Source organism: Haliotis rufescens, unplaced genomic scaffold, assembly GCF_023055435.1.
Source record: "Haliotis rufescens isolate VD_foot unplaced genomic scaffold, xgHalRufe1.0.p SCAF_74, whole genome shotgun sequence".
NCBI lineage: Eukaryota > Metazoa > Mollusca > Gastropoda > Lepetellida > Haliotidae > Haliotis > Haliotis rufescens.
Window position 1 is genome coordinate 139,187 of NW_025964366.1, and position 20,902 is coordinate 160,088.

A 20,902-nucleotide genomic window follows, 5' to 3' on the forward strand; every position below is an offset into this window, starting at 1 on the left:
TGACTGAGTATGGTTTTACGCCGCTTTTAGCAATATTCCAGCAATATCACGGCGGTGGACACCAGAAATGGGCTTCACACATTGTACCCATGTCGGGAATCGAACCCGGGTCTTCGGCGTGACGAGCGAACACTTTAACCACTAGGCTACCCGACCGCCCCGTTTCTGTATGAAGTTAGTCAGTGAATGCAACAACTGTGTCCATGACACTTTTGGAGGAACATACACACAAGCAATGCAGAACTTACCAACAAGAAAGGAAATGTATTCAATACTGTGAGATGACATGTGCCAAGCTTGGTAAAGAAATATAGTACGTTTTTCAAGATCTGCTCCGGAAACGAGGACTACCGCCATTTTCAGTCAAAGTCGTTGCCATGGAAACTCCAAAAATAATTTCTTTAAAAATCCCAAACTATCAAAAGGCACCAGTTCACCACTAGATCTATCTATGTGCCAAGTTTGGTGAAGAAATATGGTACGGTTTTCAAAATCTGCTCCGGAAACGAAATGAGACGGACGGACGGACGGCACCCATTCCTATATCCCCCTTCCACTTTGTGGCGGGGATAATAAAGCGACAAAACCCTTACCATATCCAACAAATATCTGCATAAAGCAGAGTCGATTGTGCGAAACGTCGGAGACCCGCATCACTTCGACTGGAATACTGTTAAAAGCGGCGTAAAACCCAACTCACTCACTCACTATAACCTGTCATCCCCACAAGGAAAGAACGTATCCCCGTGTTATGGTTTTCGGACAGTCGTAGTTTTCTCGCTAGTCACGAGAACAACCATAACACATCTCACTCACTTATAAAAGACAATTTTATCTTACGAAATAGACCATCATCTGAGTATTTACAATGCCTGTGTGAACCCTCGTTATAGCGGGAGGACTCGCGATACACTTGGACGTCCGAAAACGTATGTCCGAAAACCTATGAACTGACGATATGTTGATTTCCAAGAAATGACTTGTTGATTCCAAGCAGTGCAAATATGCAACAGGTCCCCATGTCATGAAATATCTACAGAGGTTATTTCATCAGTAGCTTTTGAACAAGAGTGCTCTGAGGGCACCACATCCCCCGCATGAATTTTTTTAACGAGTTTATATTTTCCTTGTATTTTATGAAATAACAACAGTAGATGGCACTGCATTTGAAACAAATTGTGCAGAATATTTTGTTGGGAGTAATCCAGTCTGAATGCTAATGCCATAAGGATGTAGTTTACCTACAAAAGCCTTATACAAGGAAACTAACTATAGTTATAGTTATAGTTAGATATTGGGATATTCTCTGGAAACTGGAGTAGATTTCATGAAGCTCCGTAAAACAGGGACAGTAACTCTGTCAAAATTAGTCGAAATGAAACGGGACTGCGATGCGTATCATTAACATGTCGACATCTTGTGTGTAGTGTCAGGGATATTCTCTGGAAACTGTAGGAGTTGATTTCACAAGCTTAGTACCCTCTGTGGGACGGATTGCGCCACGACAATCCCCCTTCGGCCATTCTGGCCCGGCGGGGGATAAAAACTATTTATTTTGTAACCACAATTTGGAACTAGTGAAGAATATAAGTAATTAATCATCAACCTGAGTAATATGTTTTTATGTTTGTTCACAACCTCCGACCCCTTGCGGCACATTCTAAGATGGCTGACCTATTTGTCCATGTGAAAGTATATGTTCCAAGCGAGTACCATTTTCAAAGCGCTCTGGTTGTTATGGTAGAATGGTGGTAAACCTATTGTGTTTTTAAATTTGAGATCAGTCGAACTGTAGCCATTTCTGGTGTGCCCATCGCAACATTGCTGGAATATTGCTAAAAATGCACTCTCACTCACACACCGAAAAACAGAAATGTTTGGTCTGACCTTACCAGTATCTATATTCAATCAAATATTCTTTGACAAAGTTGGTTGGTTGGTTGATTGGTTGGTTTTGTTGTTTAATGCCGCACTCAGCAATATTCCAGCTCTATGACGGCGGTCTGTAAATAATCGAGTCTGGACCCGACGATCCAGTGATCAATATCATGAGCATCGATCCACGCAATTGGAATCGATGACAGGCATCAACCTAGTCAGCGAGCCTGACCACCCGATCCTGTTAGTCGTCGCCTTTTATGACAAGCATGGGTTGCTGAAGACCTATTCTACCCCGGAATCTTCACGGGTCTCTCTTTTACAAAGAACAAGAAGACATTTACATATAAATATTTATTTGCTAGTTTATTTTACATTTCAGGAGATAAAGTGTACCTTCAGGTCCTACTGAGGAAGAATATATCGATATGTACAATTATTACCTACGTGGGCAAACATATCAGGGTTCATAAAAATCATATGTGCCCAAGGGTCACATCACGTCACGAGACAACATTGTATTGTTCATCCCGACGGCATTATGGACGTCATTCGAATAGTATTGTGACGTATGTTTGGCATGAGTTCACACTAGAAACATCAGATCTGAAGATTGATGTGATTTGACAAATTGTGGTTCTGCTGCTGTTGGGACTTGCTGTCCTCATAGGTAAACACTAAAGTTTGTCTATGTAGACATCTTCTTCGGTAATAAATAGAACATTATATTCCCATTCATGTCAAACAATGTTTACGACACTCATGCCTAAAATCTGATTTTCCCCTCGCTCTCACTTGCGAAATACAGGAATTGAGGACACTTTTGTTATAAACATAGTATGACATGAACACACGTATAATATCCTCTATATATTACATAGCACTGGTGCCACAAGGCTAAACAACAGACTACATGCAACACTATGGAAAGTTCACATAGAAAATCACTGTATTCTTAAACCATAGAAAACATAGATCTATGTTAATAAACAAATAACAGCATCAAGTCTTGCAAAATGCATATTCAGTTTTCCAGTGTGTTACATCTACATTCATGAACCATGGCTTTCTTTCAGAAGTGATGTCACCTTCTCCTTATCTGGTATCACTAACAGAATATCATTTCTCTCGCTTTTGTTTTTTAAAGAGGTGACATTAGAATCTGGCTAAACATGAAACTTAGGCAGCTAATTGATCCCTGGGCCCTGTTCCACAAAGCGATCGTAGTGCTACGACGGAAGTCTTTGTTAAAGTATAGGAGTTACGACCGTCTTAGAGCTACGAGCGCTTTGTGGAATGGAGCCCTGGTCGTTATCAAAATGGAATGGAGATATACACTAAGTGATTGAGGATGTGCCAAATGAAACTTTTTCAATCTTGTTGGCCCATTTGAGATAAAAAAGAGTTAAGCTAGAATTTATTAGAATCTCCTGTCTTATTTTATCAGGGTCTCCGAACTTCTGTGCAGGCAATATTTTGTTAGTTGCTGCCTGCAATGTGATCGTCACGATATGGCTAAAGAATTGCCGATGTGACGTTAAGTTTTAACTCACTCACTGCAATGTGACCTCTGGGTGTGTGCATCCAGCTCTAAAGGAGGTTACACTCGAAGGACTTGTGCAGCAATGGTGGACGTGGGCTGTTTGTTGTCTGTTGCATTTGAGGGAAGCACAAGTCTGCAGTATGTGCCGCCAACTTGACCCTTGGCCACACGTCCAGGGTTGACCACACAACACCCCTTGACGTCCTGCAACAGATTCATGTTACAGTTATTTAGATTTCAAATCATAACCAGAGATGCCTGTTCCACAAAGTGATCTTAGTGCTATATCATGACTATTGTAAGCTTATGTTGAAGTATGGGAGTTACAACTGTCTTAGTACTAAGATAGCTTTGAGGAACGGCCCAAGAACGTTCTGGTGGACTTGTTTTGCCACACAGCTCAACATTCAGTAGGTGAGTGATGTTATTTGTTTGTTTGTTTGTTGTTTAACGCCGCAATATTCCAGCTTTTTGACAGCGGTCTATAAATATTCTGGACCAGACAATCCAGTGATTGACATCATGATAATCGATCCACTCAATTAGGATACGATGACATGCATCAACCAAGTCAGCGAGCCTGACCATCCAATCCCGTTAGTCGCCTCTTACAACAAGCATAGTCGCTTCTTACAACAAGCATGGTCGCTTCTTACGGCAAGTATGGTTGCTGAAGACCTGTTCGCTACAATGTCTACCAAGATCTCCACGGTCAAGTGATGATGTTATACTGCACAGACTTCTTGATTTACTTGTTGATGAGGTCCAGTCAGAATATTACTGTACAAACTGTGAGATGTAAGTAAACTGCAGCACTACAGGCCTGACCATGTAAGATGCAGTTACATGCACCTTTATGTGGTGCTTCAGGCAACCATTGGCTCAAGTTACATTACTTACAAACAGAGTTATGTTGATGATTTTGTTACCTTGACGAAGTATCTCAGATCTGAGGGCACGACCAGCACATGTGGCGTCACTGGCATACGGCCGTACACTTCGAAGTGGTCGTAGTCGACGTTGACATCTTCATGTGGTGGATACAGTGGATAGTAGCTGCAACAGCAAATTATAGTATTGACATAATTTGTTTTGTTTGTTTATTGTTTAACACCACACTCAGCAATATTACAGCTACATGATGGCGGTCTGTAAATAATCGAGTCTGGACCAGACAACCCAGTGATCGACATCATGAGGCAATTTCTAAATTTAGGCTTGTTTTGGGATGTATTTCAAATGCAAACAATTTTGCAGAAGTACTTCTTGGTATCTTACCTGTGTTGGCAGAGCATGTGCTGGGCCAAGCGTCCCAGTCTGTCAGCTGAACCTGGAGGGCTGAAGTATGACACACATATCAGTTATATCGGAACAAGTAAAATCCTAGATATTTTTTATATTTGTTGGTTGGTTGGTTTGTTGCTTAACGCCGCACTCAGCAATATTCCAGCTATATGACAGCGGTCTGTAAATAATCGAGTCTTGACCAGACATGCCACTGAATGACACTGTGACCAACGGTCCACCCTGTCGGCCTACGACAACACACAATCAGCAGTCACCAAACAATCGATTCCTCAGGTCACCTGTCACAACCAGCACAGGAACCATGTCGATACACGACACGAGTGCCAGGCAGGGTAATAACAAGTACCATCTTGTAAAGTTTTTGGTAGGACGCGGCCAGAGATCAAACCCCGGACCTTCCGCTCTCTGGACAGATGCTCTACCACTAGACCGCAGAGGCGGTCTCCCCAGAATAGTAAAACACTAGTCTTTCCAGACCTTGACCTTTGGGGCAAGCCGACTTGCGGCATGTCCAAGCCTGCTAAGTGTCCTACTCACAAGGATATCTCCTCCTGACCCAGATGGAACAAGACGTCTGTAGAAGTGATCCCAAAAACTGTGTTGTTGATCTGTAGTGTGCAGGGGTCGGACACAAACATCACATTCTGTACAACAAACCAGAAGAATTAAACACAGCTTGACACAGTTGACAATACTTAGATCATCTTTATATATTAACCCATGATAATATCAATGAGATTTCACTTTAATATTTTGGACTGACCTTTGCCTCAAAGTTTTTAACATTCATCTGTAACGGGGGCTGAGGGTAGACCGCTGAATGATGAACATCTCTGCCTGATGGTACCACGATGAGCTTACACTTCATCCTGCAAAATAATTTGTTGGTTTGTCGTTTAACGGCGCACTAAGCAATAATCCAGCTATATGACGGCAGTCTGTCAATAATTGAGTCTTGACCAGACAATCAAGTGATAGACATCATGAGCATTGACAAGGGCTGGGACAAGTCCGAATTTCCCGACCCTAGCTGGGTACCCACCGTAGGTCTCAGGAGATAGGTACAAAATGTCCGATGGGGCATTTTGTTACCATAGCACTGGCACGACATATTTTGATACATGTGTTAAACAATCTGGTCATGCATACACTGTATTGACTCTTTATTCAAAGATATGAAAAGTCATAAGGCGAACATTTGTGACTTGTAGTGTAACCATAGAGTTCTAGATACATTTTTGTCATTAAACAATATATCACGTGCCAACCACGGGTCAGGGTTGTCCTGTGGGTACCCGGGCCCTACTCAGTACCCACCCGACCCGGGTACCCGAGTTACTCGTCCAAGTCCTAGCATTGATCCAAGCAATTGGGATATGATGACATGCATCAAACAAGTCACCCTGTCCCGTTAGTCGCCTTTTATTACAAGCATAGTCGCCTTTTTTGGCAAGCATGGGTTGCTGAAGACCTATTCTACCCCTGATCTTCGCGATCTAAATACAGGATTTACCTAGACCTGCTAAGAGGAAAATATTCGGACCCAAGTCTGAAACAAATGTCAGCGAACATTTCCAAATCCCGCACAAAGACCAAAACAATTCTGTCATGAAGACATCTTAATTTTTCTCTTTTCCTTTTTTCTCAAATTCAGAAAAAACTCAAAACTTCAAACATTTTAGTCCTCTGGTACATACTGTACATCTTCCCCACAATCCATCAGGCTCACCTTTCTGTGATGGCAGCCACTTGGCCGATATTTCGCTGGAAGATCTCCTCAAATGTACAGGTAACCGAACCCTTCTGTCAAACAGAGCAGTGATCATGATCAGGCATGGTTGGTTGGTTTGGTTGGTTCGTTTGTTGTTTAACACCGCACTCAGCAATATTCCAGCTCTATGACGGCGGTCTGTAAATAAACGAGTCTGGACCAGACAATCCAGAGATTAATATCATGAGCATCCATCCACGCAATTGGGATCGATGACATGCATCAACCAAGTCAACGAACCTGACCACCCGATCCCGTTAGTCGCCTTTTGCGACAAGCATAGTCACCTTTTTACGGCAAGAATGGGTTGCTGAAGACCTATTCTACCCCGGAATCTTCACGGGTCTGATCAGGCATGAGAAAATCCAAGGCGCGTGCTCGACACTAAAACATTATTATCAAAACGAAAAAAAGAAGACAGAATTACGACTTAAGACAGAATATCACAGGCTGCATGGTAAAAAATTAAATGCATGTCTATCCTCCATGTGCAATTAAAAACTAACTTTCGATTTCCAACGTGAACAAACAAGCGAACAAGTCAGCGAGATGGGTTTACTGCTGATATTCAAGCAGTCTATAATGTGACGAGCCAACACTATAACCACCGTAGACTATCACACCACATCTAAACAGCCTAAACACATTGTCATTTCAGGTGAAAACAAACCTCTATTTCTTCATTCTTGACATCCACAAAGGGTCCAAGCTGAAATATAAAATAACGTCAAATGCTAAACTGAGATAATAATGCATATGCTGTGAATAAACATGACAGTTCTTAGATTGTAAAGTAAAAAATACACCCCAGCCAAACCGGGGGCTTAAAGTTGTCGTTGTTTGTTGTTTAACGCTGCACTCAGCAATATTCCAGCTATATGATGGTGGTCTGTAAATTATCTGGACTAGACAATCCAGTGATTCACATCATGAGCATTGATCCAAGCAGTTGGTAAATGGTAACATGCATAAACCATGTCAGCGCGCCTGACCATCCGATCCCGTTAGTCGCCTCTCACGACAAGCATAGTTGCCTTTTACGGCAAGCATGGATTACTGAAGACCTATTCTACCCCGAATATTCACGGGGACAGGACTATGTATGGGAAAGTCCAAAAGGATGGTGGCTATTTTTTGCTATAAGAATGAAATATGACCAAGACAATTTATTCTCAGTGCTGGAGACATTATTTGAAGATGTTGCATGTTGTTTTGTTTGTTTGTTTGTTGTTTAATGCCCCACTCAGCAATATTTAAGCTGTATGACAGCAGAGTGTAAATCATCCAATCTGGATAAGACAAACCAGTGATTGATATCATGAGCATGATGACAAGCCAAGGAACCTGACCGACCAAGCCATCAAGTCGCTCCTTATCACAAGAATAGGTTGCAGGGGACCAATTCTAACACAGGGGTCATGTAGTATAAAGAACACAAGGCCAGGCTTGTATATCCTTGTCGGACACCATTTACAACAGATTTTATAATTGAGTCTCACAAGTATGCAAATATCTGGTCTGTCCCTCTGCAGGTACTTCATGAGGTCATCCAGGGGTTCATAGGTCAGTGTGTCAGAGGTCGTGAAGGGGCCAGATGCTATCATAACAGTCAGAGGTGCGTCTAGAACAGAAAATTACACATTTTCCCAAATTACATAATACATGGAAAAATGTTCATTGTTATACCTACATATGAGAAGAAATGGCATGTGGTGAGAAATACCACCATTCAATGCCTCTGGCTTGTCTCAAGGGACACTACTTGAATCATGACTGTGGCCTCAGTAGAATGATGGCAATAAACCGGAATTTACAAAATAAATTCTGCACAAGACCAAGAAACTCACCGATTTCTTGCTTCACTTTCATGTCCGCTGTTGGCAGAGGAGAATTCTGTCAAAACAAAAATACAAAATAGAATCTGTTCATATCTAACACAGCATTTAGAATCAGAAATACCTGCCTGCCTGCTATCCCGTGGCTAGTGACATGTCTGTCTGGACAAGGGAAATTTAGACCACATGCTCGACTATCAGTACCGGTAGAAAATTTAATTGCTACACTTTTTTTTTATCAGATGCTGACAGGTGACTCGATTTCCTGAGAGCATGAGGTACATCTGTGATTAATAAGCTGGATATTTTAAAGGCACAGAGTAACAAAAAGCTGACAAAAATGACAAGGATTATCTACCCTAGCATGCGGTTAAAAATGGGACTTGCAACTTTCACGATGGGCTATCACCAGCCCAGAGCTCCAGATAAGCTTTTGATGTTGTGGGTATTTTACCCATGCATTTTAAAATCATTGGGTATCAGTAATTCTATCTGGGTATTCAAATTTCTGTTACCCACTAGTGTTTACACATGTGGGTATTTAAGTAATATTTAAAAACACTATTCATCTAGTCCCTGCAAACTGAAGTCGTGTGGGTTCGAGAGCTTTATAGGACTCAAAAATACCATGATACTTCCACAAGAAAGTGAGATGGCAAATGATCATGATGTAACTGTCATCGTGGAGTTTTGCAAGGTTGACGGAATGTCCGTTTATAATTCAAAATAAGTTTTGCTAATCAAATAAGCAGGGTTACTTCACAATATTTTGATTATACGCACAAGTTTTATTTTTGTAGCGAATCTGTAATGTTTGTTGCGTATTTGATACGCTTGGATTTTATTTTACTGCGTATTTCTGCATTTTTTATGTGTATTTTACGCAGATACACAGATACGCAGCTTATCTGGAGCTCTGACCAGCCTGACTTGTGAGGAGTAAAAGGTCAAAGGTGTATTGGCCACAGACACATACCTCATACAGTTTGGTGACAACAAACTTCTGTCCGGTGGTGTTGCTGCCGTCAAGGGCAACGAGCTGACCAGGGAACAGGGAGTACTCCTTGAGACTGGACAGGTCAACTGGGATACACTTTCCCGCTGACGACTCCCGGGACCCCTCCAGGACGACAGACTTGGCGTTCAGTTTACCGTTACTGTCACAGCCGATTCTACCCGACACCGTCACCTGGTCCTGAAACATGGATCTCTAAACTGCTCATATGTGTAAATAGTTGACCGTATTTCTTGTAATAAATACCCTGTTACAATAACTACAATCAAATTCTAGAGTGAGTGAGTGAGTTTGGTTTAACGCGGCTTTTAATAGTATTCCAGTTATATCACGGCATGTCAGCTTAATGTTGGAGGAAAGCCCGAAGTGATGCGAGTCTCAAACGTTTACCACTTCAGTGAAACCCACGAGCACGGGTATGGTGCTGACAAACCTAGCTAGAAACATAATCAGGGCAAACCGGGATTCGAACCCACAATCATAGGTTTCTGGCGTGCTCAAGGGAAGCAAACTCTGCCCAGCAAATCAGGGTGCATAGGACGACTGGGCCACCCATGCCCCCTCAAATTCTAGAACAATCTTATTCTTCATAAATACCCATAGATCCCGAAAGTTTACATATTTTCTTGTGTAAATTGTGTCTATTAGTTTAACAGAAAACACGGTAGTGTAGAAAGTGTTGTAATTGCTGAGTAAATTCTTTTTCAGTATTATTGATGCTTTATTGAACATGAGATGTAGAGTAACTAAATAAGACAAATAGGTCAGTTTCACTCTTTTATTACAGAAATCCATGGAAGACAGGTGTATCCCTGATTCTCAGTTCTGTAGACGTAACATTTTTACTGAATTTATTAGCTTGATTTGTGGCAAGTACATTTTAAAATAGGGCAAGTAAGAATGTTGGTCAAATAACATTTTTCATAAATTTTCAACCCTTGAATGTTAAAATCACAAACTCTGTTTTGTTCGTTCGTTGTTTAACGCCGCACTCAGCAATATTCCAGCTATATATCGGCGGTCTGTAAATGATCGAGTCTGGACCAGACAATCCAGTGATTGACATCCGCGCAATTGGGACACAATAACATGTATCAACCAAGTCAGCAAGCCTGACCACCAGATCCTGTTAGTCGCCTTTTAAGACAAGCATAGTCGCCTTTGACAGCAAGCATGGGTTGCTGAAGACCTATTCTTCCCCCAATCTTCACGGGTCTGGAATGTTAATAATGGAGGGACATCGTCACATAAGGTACAGGGTCCCAGGGTCCCATCCTATGTTACAATAAGTGACGTACAGCCAAGATTGCCGCCAGGAATGTCATTCAGTAAGATATATTGCAAGAATAAGACCCGACCTGGTTTGGGAGTGCCACGTGTGAGTATTCCTCAATGCCATGTTTGTTCTGGAGCTCAGCAGACATATCTTCTATCAAGTCATTCAGAACTGAAATAGTTGCATGAAAGAACAAATATGTTCAGTTGAATGAGAACGTGTTTATATATGCAGGGATGAAAATGGATATTTTCCTTTTCAGCTGAAACGTCTTTGCAATGGAGCGTGGTCCATAATTTGGGGGTGTTTATCATGTTTATGGGGGAAGCCATCAGATTTTAACAAATTTGTGGTCACTAAAATTTCTAGAAATTCGCAGATCCAAGGAAGATTCTCATCCCTGTATATGTACCTGCTTCATAAACTTAGGTGGAAATCTGATGTCCTAAACCCAAACAGCAGCAAGAGATCAATGTGTGAGTGAATGAGTAATTTGCGTTTAACGCCTTTAACAGCATTCCAGTTATATCACGGCATGTCAGCTTAATGTGGGAGGAAAGCCTGAAGTAATGCAGGTCTCAGCACGGGTATGGTGCTGACAAACCTAGAAACATAATCGGGGCGAACCGGGATTCAAACCCACAATCATAGGTTTCTGGCGTGCCCAAGGGACGCAACTCTGCACAGCGAATCGCGGCGCCTTAGACGACTGGGCCACCCGTACCCCCAGAGATCAATGTAAGGGAGAGGCTCAATATGACTTTCAAAGGTCAGGCTTTACATATGTAGTCATTACATGTTTTAAGTACTGCTCTGAAGTATTTGATTTTCTTCTGATGACAATTTGAAACTTCAAAATATCATAAAACACCAAGTCTTTTACTCTTCAGATTGGTCTCTTGATATAAGGTCAACCATACTATCAGCAGGAGACCATCTATTTTTCGATACCAAAACACAACTTGTCTGATGTTGTTTAATATTTCTCACTATGTAATGTTACGCCATTGAAATTGTTTTGACTTATTCACCTGAAAATGTGTTTGTTTGTTTGTTAGTTTAATGCCAAACTGAGCAATATTCCAGCCATATGATGGATGTCTGTAAATATTCAAGTCAGGACCAGACAATGCAATGACTGACATCAGTCAGCATCGGGATATGACGGCACATAATCAACCAAGTCACCGAGCCTGACTACCTGATCCATTAAATTGCCTTTACGACTTTGCTGGGGACGTGTATTTTTACACGGGATCCCAAAGGTGAATGTTATGAGGTTTCTTTGCAGTGTAAAAAAGGTGTCTGATAGTGTCAACATAATATCTTCTAATACTGATTACTTCCTTTAAGAACCCATACTCTACAACACATAACACGACCATGCTAGAACACATAACACGACATGCTACAACACAACATGACTATGCTAAAACACACACCATGACTATGCTACAACACAACAATGCTACAACACAACACGACTATGCTAAAACACACACCACGACTATGCTATAACACAACATGACTATGCTACAACATATAACACAACACGACTATGCTACAACACATAACACGACATGCTACAACACAACATGACTATGCTAAAACACACACCATGACTATGCTACAACACAACAATGCTACAACACAACACGACTATGCTAAAACACACACCACGACTATGCTATAACACAACACAACCATGCTACAACACATTAACACGACATGCTACAACACAACACGACTATGCTAAAACACACACCACGACTATGCTACAACACAACACGACTATGCTACAACACAACACGACTATGCTACAACACAACAATGCTACAACACAACACGACCATGCCTCAACACATAACACGACATGCTACAACACAACAATGCTACAACACAACACGACTATGCTACAACACAACGCGACTATGCTACAGCACATACCATGACTACGCTACAACACAACACGACTACGCTACAACACAACACGACTATGCTACAACACAACACGACTATGCTACAACACAACACGACTTTGCTACAACACGACACGACCATGCTACAACACATACCACGACTACGCTACAACACAACACGACTATGCTACAACACATACCACGACATGCTACAACACAACAATGCTACAACACAACACGACTATGCTACAACACAACACGACTATGCTACAACACAACAATGCTACAACACAACACGACCATGCTACAACACATACCACGACTACGCTACAACACAACACGACTATGCTACAACACATACCACGACTATGCTACAACACAACAATGCTACAACACAACACGACTATGCTACAACACAACACGACTATGCTACAACACAACAATGCTACAAAACAACACGACCATGCTACAACACATAACACGACATGCTACAACACAACGCGACTATGCTACAACACATACCACGACTACGCTACAACACAACACGACTACGCTACAACACAACACGACTATGCTACAACACAACACGACTATGCTACAACACATACCACGACTACGCTACAACACAACACGACTATGCTACAACATAACACGACTATGCTAAAACACAACACGACTATGCTACAACACAACACGACTATGCTACAACACAACACGACTATGCTACAACACATACCACGACTACGCTACAACACAACACGACTATGCTACAACACACAACATGACAATGCTACAACACACAACACAACAATGCTACAACACAACACGACCATGCTACAACAATGCTACAAGACGACACGACAATGCTACAACACACAACACAAGTATGCTACAACACTCACTGTGCGCCTTGTCTGTGAGTTTCTGGAACATGTGTTTGAACTGAGAGGTCAGGTGACACGTGCTGTCAAAAGGTGCCACCGAACATCCTTGGCCTTGACCTTGCCAACTGATATTATCCGTGGGTCCAAAACTACACACAACATCACCAGCATTTGTCCGAGTTGAGTACTTCCGTGAGGGTGTAACACTGAAATTAAAAGTAACAAAATAGAAACAATAGAAATTTCAGTTTGTGATATTTAAGCCCCAATCTTTGAAGAAATTACTGAAATATGCTGCTTGGAGATTTTGCAAATCAGTCCAATGTCTTGAAAAAAAAACCTACTGAAAACGATGCCGAAGAATACTTGTTGAGAAATATGTTGAAAACATAAGACATTAAACTGAGATGAAGTTGTTAGCAGAGATTAAGTTGGTTGGTTGGTTGGTTGGTTGGTTTGTTGTTTAACGCCGCACTCAGCAATATTCCAGCTATATGACGGCGGTCTGTAAATAATCGAGTCTGGACCAGACAATCCAGTGATTAATGTCATGAGCATCAATCCACGCAATTGGGATCGATGGCATGCATCAACCAAGTCAGCGAGCCTGACCACCCGATCCCATTAGTCGCCCTTTACGACAAGCAAAGTCACCTTTTACGGCAAGCATGGGTTGCTGAAGACCTATTCTACCCCGGAATCTTCACGGGTCCAGAGATTAAGTATACCTTGCAGGGGAGAAACTTCGTGGGGAAAACGGTACAGGGCTTCGCATGGCATTGCTGAACCGTTTCATAGGGAGATTCTCAGGTGTGTGTTGGCGTTTCTGTGGTAGGTTCCCCTGAACAAAGAAAACAGTTTGCCAGATGAATAAGTGAATGAGTGAATGAAGAATTAAGCAGCAGTGTCACCTCACAACCATGCTTCCAGTAAGTCATGAGACTGGTGCAGTTCTGAGCTACATGATGGTGATCTGTAAATAATGAAGTCTGGGCCAGACAATCCAGTGACTGACATCATGAGCATCGATCTACACCATCCGGATACGATGACATACATCAACCAAGTCACCGAGCCTGACCACCCAATCACGTTAGTTAGGTGGTCAGGCTCGTTGACTTGGTGCAAGGTGTGTACCCAGATAGCATCGATCGTTGCTTGCAATATCAATCACTGGATTATCCAGTCCAGGTTTTATTAATTACAGGCTACTGTCATATACCTTGAATATTACTTAGTTCGGCATTAAGAAACAAACACACATTCTCAGGTGAATAAATCCATTTACACGATTCAGCTCATAAATTTCTGCACATTTCAGATGTGTATGAATAACAGACAGTGTTTTATTAACAAGCCACAACATCATCCTGATCATGTTTGTCACGATTTGGCTTTGGTTGGTTGGTTTTTTGTTTAACGCCGCACTCATCAATATTCCAGCTATATGAGGGCGGTCTGTAAATAATCGAGTCTGGACCAGACAATCCAGTGATTAATAGCATGAGCATCGATCCACGCAATTGGGATCGATGACATGCATCAACCAAGTCAGGGAGCCTGACCACCCGATCCCGTTAGTCGTCTTTTACGACAAGCATAGTCACCTTTTACGGCCAGCATGGGTTGCTGAAGACCTATTCTATCCCTGAATCTTCACGGGTCTGTTTGTCACGATGTCCTACCACAGATTAATGAGTGTATCAGGCTAACACCTAGTAAGCAAGGTAAGTGAGTGAATTAATTTGGCCAAACAAAAACACAGTAAACTTGCATGTCTGCATAAGACAAACTGGTGGTTGATAGCATGAGTAAACATCCAAGCTGTCACAATCAATCAGCTCGGTCAATAATACCACCCCACCCAATCACCCTTTAGTCTGCACTTGTGAGTTTGGTTCAACATCACTTCAAACAGTATTTCAGTTAAACCATGGTATGTCAGCTTGACGTGGGAGGCGAGGTGAAATGGGGTTTAACGTCGCAACCAAGATTATTGCACTTATATAGTGACGTGCATCCACATGTGTGTGTGGCTGCTTTTACTAGTCCGGACTGATGCCGACTAAAAGTGCTAGCTCACCGTCTACATGGTAATAGGGACTCTGGGATTCGAACCCACAATTCTGCTCTTACAAGCAAGTGTACTGCCGACCTACTGTCCCCTGATAGTGTCTGTCAACAGCCCTGTGTAGGGACCTACCTTGGGAGTGGTACCAGGGGCTGTGTACGGACCTACCTTGGGAGTGGTACCAGGGGCTGTGTACGGACCTACCTTGGGAGTGGTACCAGGGGCTGTGTAGGCTCCCAGCAGGTTGGCTGCGTCTTCTTCATCTATACTTAGCAGAGTTAAGGATTGGGAAAATAGATGTTACCAGACCATTCTTTTCTGCTATGTCACTTGGTACCAATTTGTACTGGGAAACCTAGCACAAGTTTATCACAATTGGGGATATTTAACATGTTAACAGAAAAATCCATCAACTTAAACCTTTGTTCATATATTTATTTTATCATTTAACTAAAGCATTTATCCATGACATAAGCTTATGACATAAAAACATGTATGTCATACCCAAATGACATAAGTATGCAAATTAGATATGCAAATTAGATAACCGGAAGAGGGACTTTTTTCGCCGGTGCACGTGAGTAGGTGTTTACAAACAACATGGATACCTTTGATGTTGGAGACATTATTTCAATTATTCTGCAAAAGTCTGTTCAAGTATTTTGTTTAAAATAATTCGAGGAACTTTTTTTCTCAGCGAAGGAATATGTCATCAAGGAGTTAAGAGGTTGTTTATTTTGGTTTACACGGCTATGGAAAACATGTATCACTACGCACGATCTATACGTAAGATTTCGACAAGTTGCTGATGTTAATGTTTAATGCAATTATTCCTTAATTGGGAAGCAAAAATGTGAAAATGATAAATAGAATTCATCACTCGTGTTTTTTAATATGGGAAATATCAACCTCGTCCCGTTAATCGGTATTTGCCTCGCCAAAGGCTCGGCAAATACCGATTAACTAAGACTCGGTTGATATTTCCCATATAAAAAAACACTCGTGATGAATCCTCTATGTATAACATATACCACATTTTTTCAGGGAATGGATTTCAACATTGTCAAGGGTTTTGTCTGTGGTATTGTACCATTTTATTATTTTTTTAGAAAAGTGAATTTCAATTTTGATAATTGTTGTCAGATTTGGAAAAATCATTGGCATATTTATCGTTTTAGTCTTGGAGAAATATTCAGAATCTTCAAACATGCAAGAAAAGAAAGGTACATCGTTAGGCTTGCATTATTGAGAGAACCAAAACTTTTGCCCATGTAAAAAACACACCTGATTTTTGGTAACCAAAATAATTCCAGTATAAATAGGTATTTGCTAAAAAACATCAATATCCTAAGTAATTATATGACAGCAAAAACAATAATTCTTATTACAACTTAAGTTTTGCATTGTTCTGTGTGGAAAAAGGATACCCATCTTCTATGGTATTAATGTCATAAAGCACGGGACCTTTCTTGGAGGGAGGCGCTTTAGGCACTTTTGCCTTCTTTGAGAGGCGCTGAAGAAATAAATCAAGAGATGATAGTCATGTTCAAAGTACACACAATAATAACTTGTACTACATATTCATGTCAATTGTGGAGACTTCACCAAATCTCTGCCCAAACCTTGGGAGTCTTCAAGCCTGGTCTATTTTCTTCATTATCGGCAACTTCTAGTGTTGAAGTATAGACCAGTATTTCCTGAGCTTACCACTGCTTGCTTTTATCATGCAAACTCAGCAGAAAGATACTTATGATATCTCACACTTCAGACAAGATGATCAATTTTCAAGCTACATAACATCAGTAAAATTTGGAGATGAAAATATGCTATCCTTGTAAAATGTGATTCAAACCTCTCTTTCAAATGAGTCCAAAGATCCAAGGTCAAGATTTAAGTTTCTCTTCGCCGAGCATGAGAATGCCATCCATTCTGCAGCCATTTTGGCAGCCTCGAGGCGATGCACAATACATAGTTCCTTCACTGTAAATTGAAAAAGCAAATGCTATCATGATGAAATGATGTTTGTTTGTTGTTTTACGCAACACTCAGCACATTTCCAGCTATATGACGGCGGTCTGTAAATAATCGAGTATGGACCAGACAATCCAGTGACTGACATGAGCATCGTTCTACGTAATTGGGATACGATGACATGCATCAACCAAGTCGGTGAGCCTGACCATCAATCCTGTTAGTCACCTTATACGACAAGCATCGTCGCCTTTTACGACACTCCAGCATGTGTTGCTGAAGACCTAATATTCAGGGGACTGATCATGCTGATGAAATGATGAAGTAAGGGGATCATAAAAGCTACAAGGATGAAAGGAATAATGAAAGGGTGCTGTTTATTTTCTTGGTGTGACAAAAATAACTTGCTGGTAATATACCAGTACTGTATAGAGAACTATTCCTTACAAAAGAGCAATTTACATGCAGCGTAAGAAATTGGCACTAGTTCTATAGTCCTTGCCAAACTGCCCAATAGTTAATGTATCCCAATACAAGGACTGGTTGACATTTGCCATTTTGAAGGGGTTTGCTATATGTTATTATAAGGACTAGTGGACTAAAACTGTTAGTTTCTACCACTGACATGTAGCTAGTTCTCAGTGTTGGGTCACCTTATTTGTGTTCATGTCACATGCATATAGTTGGTAGGCCAAACTTACAAATGTACAGTGCCAGTGTGTACTTCGTGTTCATCTGTGTGTACATATCATTCTTTATGGAAAAAACCGTGCATATCACTCAAATAAAAGCTTGAAATATGTCACGTTCCTCGTGATGGATTACACCAGAGATCATAATTGTTGTTTTTAATTTAATGCTCTCTGAACGTGTATGCTGTTATTAGTCTGGTAAGAATATAATGAATATTATCTGCAAAAAGATACTGAATGTCATTGTCTGTATATTGGGGAGCAGGTCAAAACGGTCCCATGTTAGAAAGGCCTAATAAAGTAAAGTGGTTCTTTGTTGACATTCTGAATTCGAAACTTCACAAAAACATTCCTTGCTTACATTTATCTATGACTTCTGGCTGGGTCAGGTCTATGTCAAACGTGTCAAACTCTTCAACAAGATCCTCTTCTGAAACTGAAGTCATATTTATTAAGATCGGCGTGGTAAATATATTAAACTTGAAAAAGACCGAATCTTCTTTCACAGTCTGATATTTGCTTTTCCCGCGATATTCATTCACTTCCGTTTCTTTAACTTAGATCAGCAGAAACTGTTTTACGTTGTGGAAATCCCGATATGATTAGTAACATCTTTTCCACTTTTCAAAATGACAATATCTAAATTATGCATTCAGTCCGTCGCAAAGTGTGTTTTAGCTGCACTTATAATTCCGATTAGCTATTCCGCAGTGAAGCGTCCCCAGTTTCAAGATGGACGATTGCAACCTTGACAAGTTGGGTGTAAAACCTGGGAAACTCGAACCTGCATTTAAGCGAGACATTACTGAATACAACATTATTGTTGCTAGCGATGTCGAGAAGCTATCGTTTGACCCTCTCACAAGCGACACAGGTGCATCGTATTCGATTTCGGTATGGAGCATTTATTTACGTAGCCTACTGCAAAACATATAACCTACCAGTCAACAGCTGATCAGTGATCACTTGCCAACAAAGTATTGTATAATTAATCTGAAACAGATTGATTGGCACAAATATTATATGCTCCTTTGATTTTCAAATCACTCAGTCAGAATTAGATATATATCTACCAAGAGAAAAGAATAACAAATCTAAAATTTCTAAAATGGAAAAAAAGGAATTAATAACCAAATCAATGTCATATTAAATTCAGAATAAAGTAATACTTTTTTTATTAGTTATTTTCAGATCTTTGCTGATTAAACCAAACAGCTTCCCCTGTATGTATACAGCTGGTATAACATGGTCACATTGGTAAATTATGGTATCATTTCACTCTCTCAATTTTCAGGGTGGGGAAGGTGGAAAGCAAGTGCCCCTCCCCGAAGGAGCTGTGACCGACATTAAGATTGAAGTTACTGCTGAAGATGGAACAACCAAGAAATATTTCATTCATGCAAGGAGACTGTCAGCTAAAGATGCCACTCTCAGCACCCTCAAACTTAGCATTGGAAAACTTGACCCTGAATTTTCAGCAAATATTACAGAATATTCCAGTGAGTGTTTTGACTGTTTTGAAATATTTAAAAGCAGTGCACTTACTTTTTTTATTATTACACATCTGACTACTATTTGAAAAAAGGTGCTTCAGTTTACACTTGTGTAGGACCTTAAAAACATTATGCTTATCATGCTTATGATTATGTATGATGGTTGAGCTGGAAGGGTGTCTTACATACATGGTTGATACTTAGGATGTTTGCCTTAACCATTTATGCTTGTCAGAAGCAATCAGATTTTCCAGTAACAAGACAAATAACTGAATGTTCAGGTTTTGATGACTCCCATGATCACAATATTTCTCTCGGACCAATATTTATTGCAAGAGCCCTGTGGGGATTCCGAGTAGGAACAGGTCCCCAGCAACCTATGCTGAACTAAATGGATCGGGTGGTCAAGTACAATTACAGCGTGGATTATTTTTAAAATATTGATTATTTCCTGGCAAAGTTGTACAAAGTTGTGGTTCTTTAATAGAATCTTGGTTTTGTTTGACCATTCGTCATTAAGGTGATGAAACAAAGACTGGTTAGCTTAGAGTCTGCGTCTGAGTGGGGTATCCATGTTAAACTTGGTATGTCATGATACAGGTGTCACATGATACGATACATATTTCGATGCAGAAGCCGCGATATAAAACATATCTCAATACTGCATGTATACGACATTTTGTGCAGAAAACCCAGTCACTAGACAGAGTTCATAGACACTCTCATAAAGGTAAAGAAGGACTAATACCCATCAACAAGACACATGAATCAAGTCAACTATTCTGTATGTGAAAATAATAAGATACAAGTTTACATACTGTATTGTGACAGGCAGCAAGGAAAAGCTAGTCAGTCTTGTTTCGGGCCGGTTTTGTATCCGAAAAACGACCAAGAAAGTTAGGAGGAATTAAAAAAATAGTTCGCACTTGCTTCTTGATATCGATGCGAGATCAACAAGGACAATCGATATGGGTTTAATGTCAGCTAAAGATGCCACTCTCAGCACCCTCAAACTTAGCATTGGAAAACTTGACCCTGAATTTTCAGCAAATATTACAGAATATTCCAGTGAGTGTTTTGACTGTTTTGAAATATTTAAAAGCAGTGCACTTACTTTTTTTATTATTACACATCTGACTACTATTTGAAAAAAGGTGCTTCAGTTTACACTTGTGTAGGACCTTACAAACATTATGCTTATCATGCTTATGATTATGTATGATGGTTGAGCTGGAAGGGTGTCTTA

At 40.7% G+C, this 20,902-nt stretch overlaps 2 protein-coding genes across 3 annotated transcripts in view; one reads left to right on the top strand and one right to left on the bottom strand.

Annotated features, from left to right (window-relative positions):
• Window positions 1–2,217: 2,217 nt before the first annotated feature.
• LOC124123873 (DNA polymerase alpha subunit B-like) lies at window positions 2,218–18,708 on the bottom strand. The gene is made up of 17 exons (XM_046487064.2): window positions 18,525–18,708; window positions 17,353–17,480; window positions 16,928–17,013; window positions 15,705–15,768; window positions 14,158–14,270; window positions 13,448–13,635; window positions 10,709–10,797; window positions 9,312–9,530; window positions 8,348–8,393; window positions 8,000–8,121; window positions 7,171–7,209; window positions 6,459–6,532; window positions 5,493–5,598; window positions 5,267–5,373; window positions 4,700–4,759; window positions 4,351–4,477; window positions 2,218–3,625 (listed from the first exon to the last, which is right to left on the bottom strand). Exons 1-17 carry the CDS (start codon window positions 18,607–18,609, stop codon window positions 3,479–3,481), a joined length of 1,800 nt encoding a protein of 599 aa, XP_046343020.2. The 5' UTR covers window positions 18,610–18,708; the 3' UTR covers window positions 2,218–3,478.
• A 148-nt stretch (window positions 18,709–18,856) lies between these two features.
• Window positions 18,857–20,902, top strand: part of LOC124123872 — a 34,101-nt gene continuing 32,055 nt past the window's right edge. For both annotated transcript variants that reach the window (XM_048388581.1, XM_048388582.1), the window contains exons 1-2: window positions 18,857–19,057; window positions 19,458–19,662. In XM_048388581.1, coding sequence (XP_048244538.1) covers window positions 18,896–19,057; window positions 19,458–19,662 — 367 coding nt within the window. In that variant the 5' untranslated portion in view covers window positions 18,857–18,895. The remainder of the gene's footprint in view (window positions 19,058–19,457; window positions 19,663–20,902) is intronic.

Coding starts and splice junctions, on each gene's coding strand:
- LOC124123873 (XM_046487064.2), bottom strand. CDS start 18,609: ATGACTTCAGTTTCAGAAGAGGATCTTGTTGAAGAGTTTGACACGTTT. Junction 17,481..18,524: donor GCCAGAAGTCATAGATAAAT/GTAAGCAAGGAA, acceptor TTCAATTTACAG/TGAAGGAACTATGTATTGTG. Junction 14,271..15,704: donor CCCCTGGTACCACTCCCAAG/GTAGGTCCGTAC, acceptor TTCTTTGTTCAG/GGGAACCTACCACAGAAACG.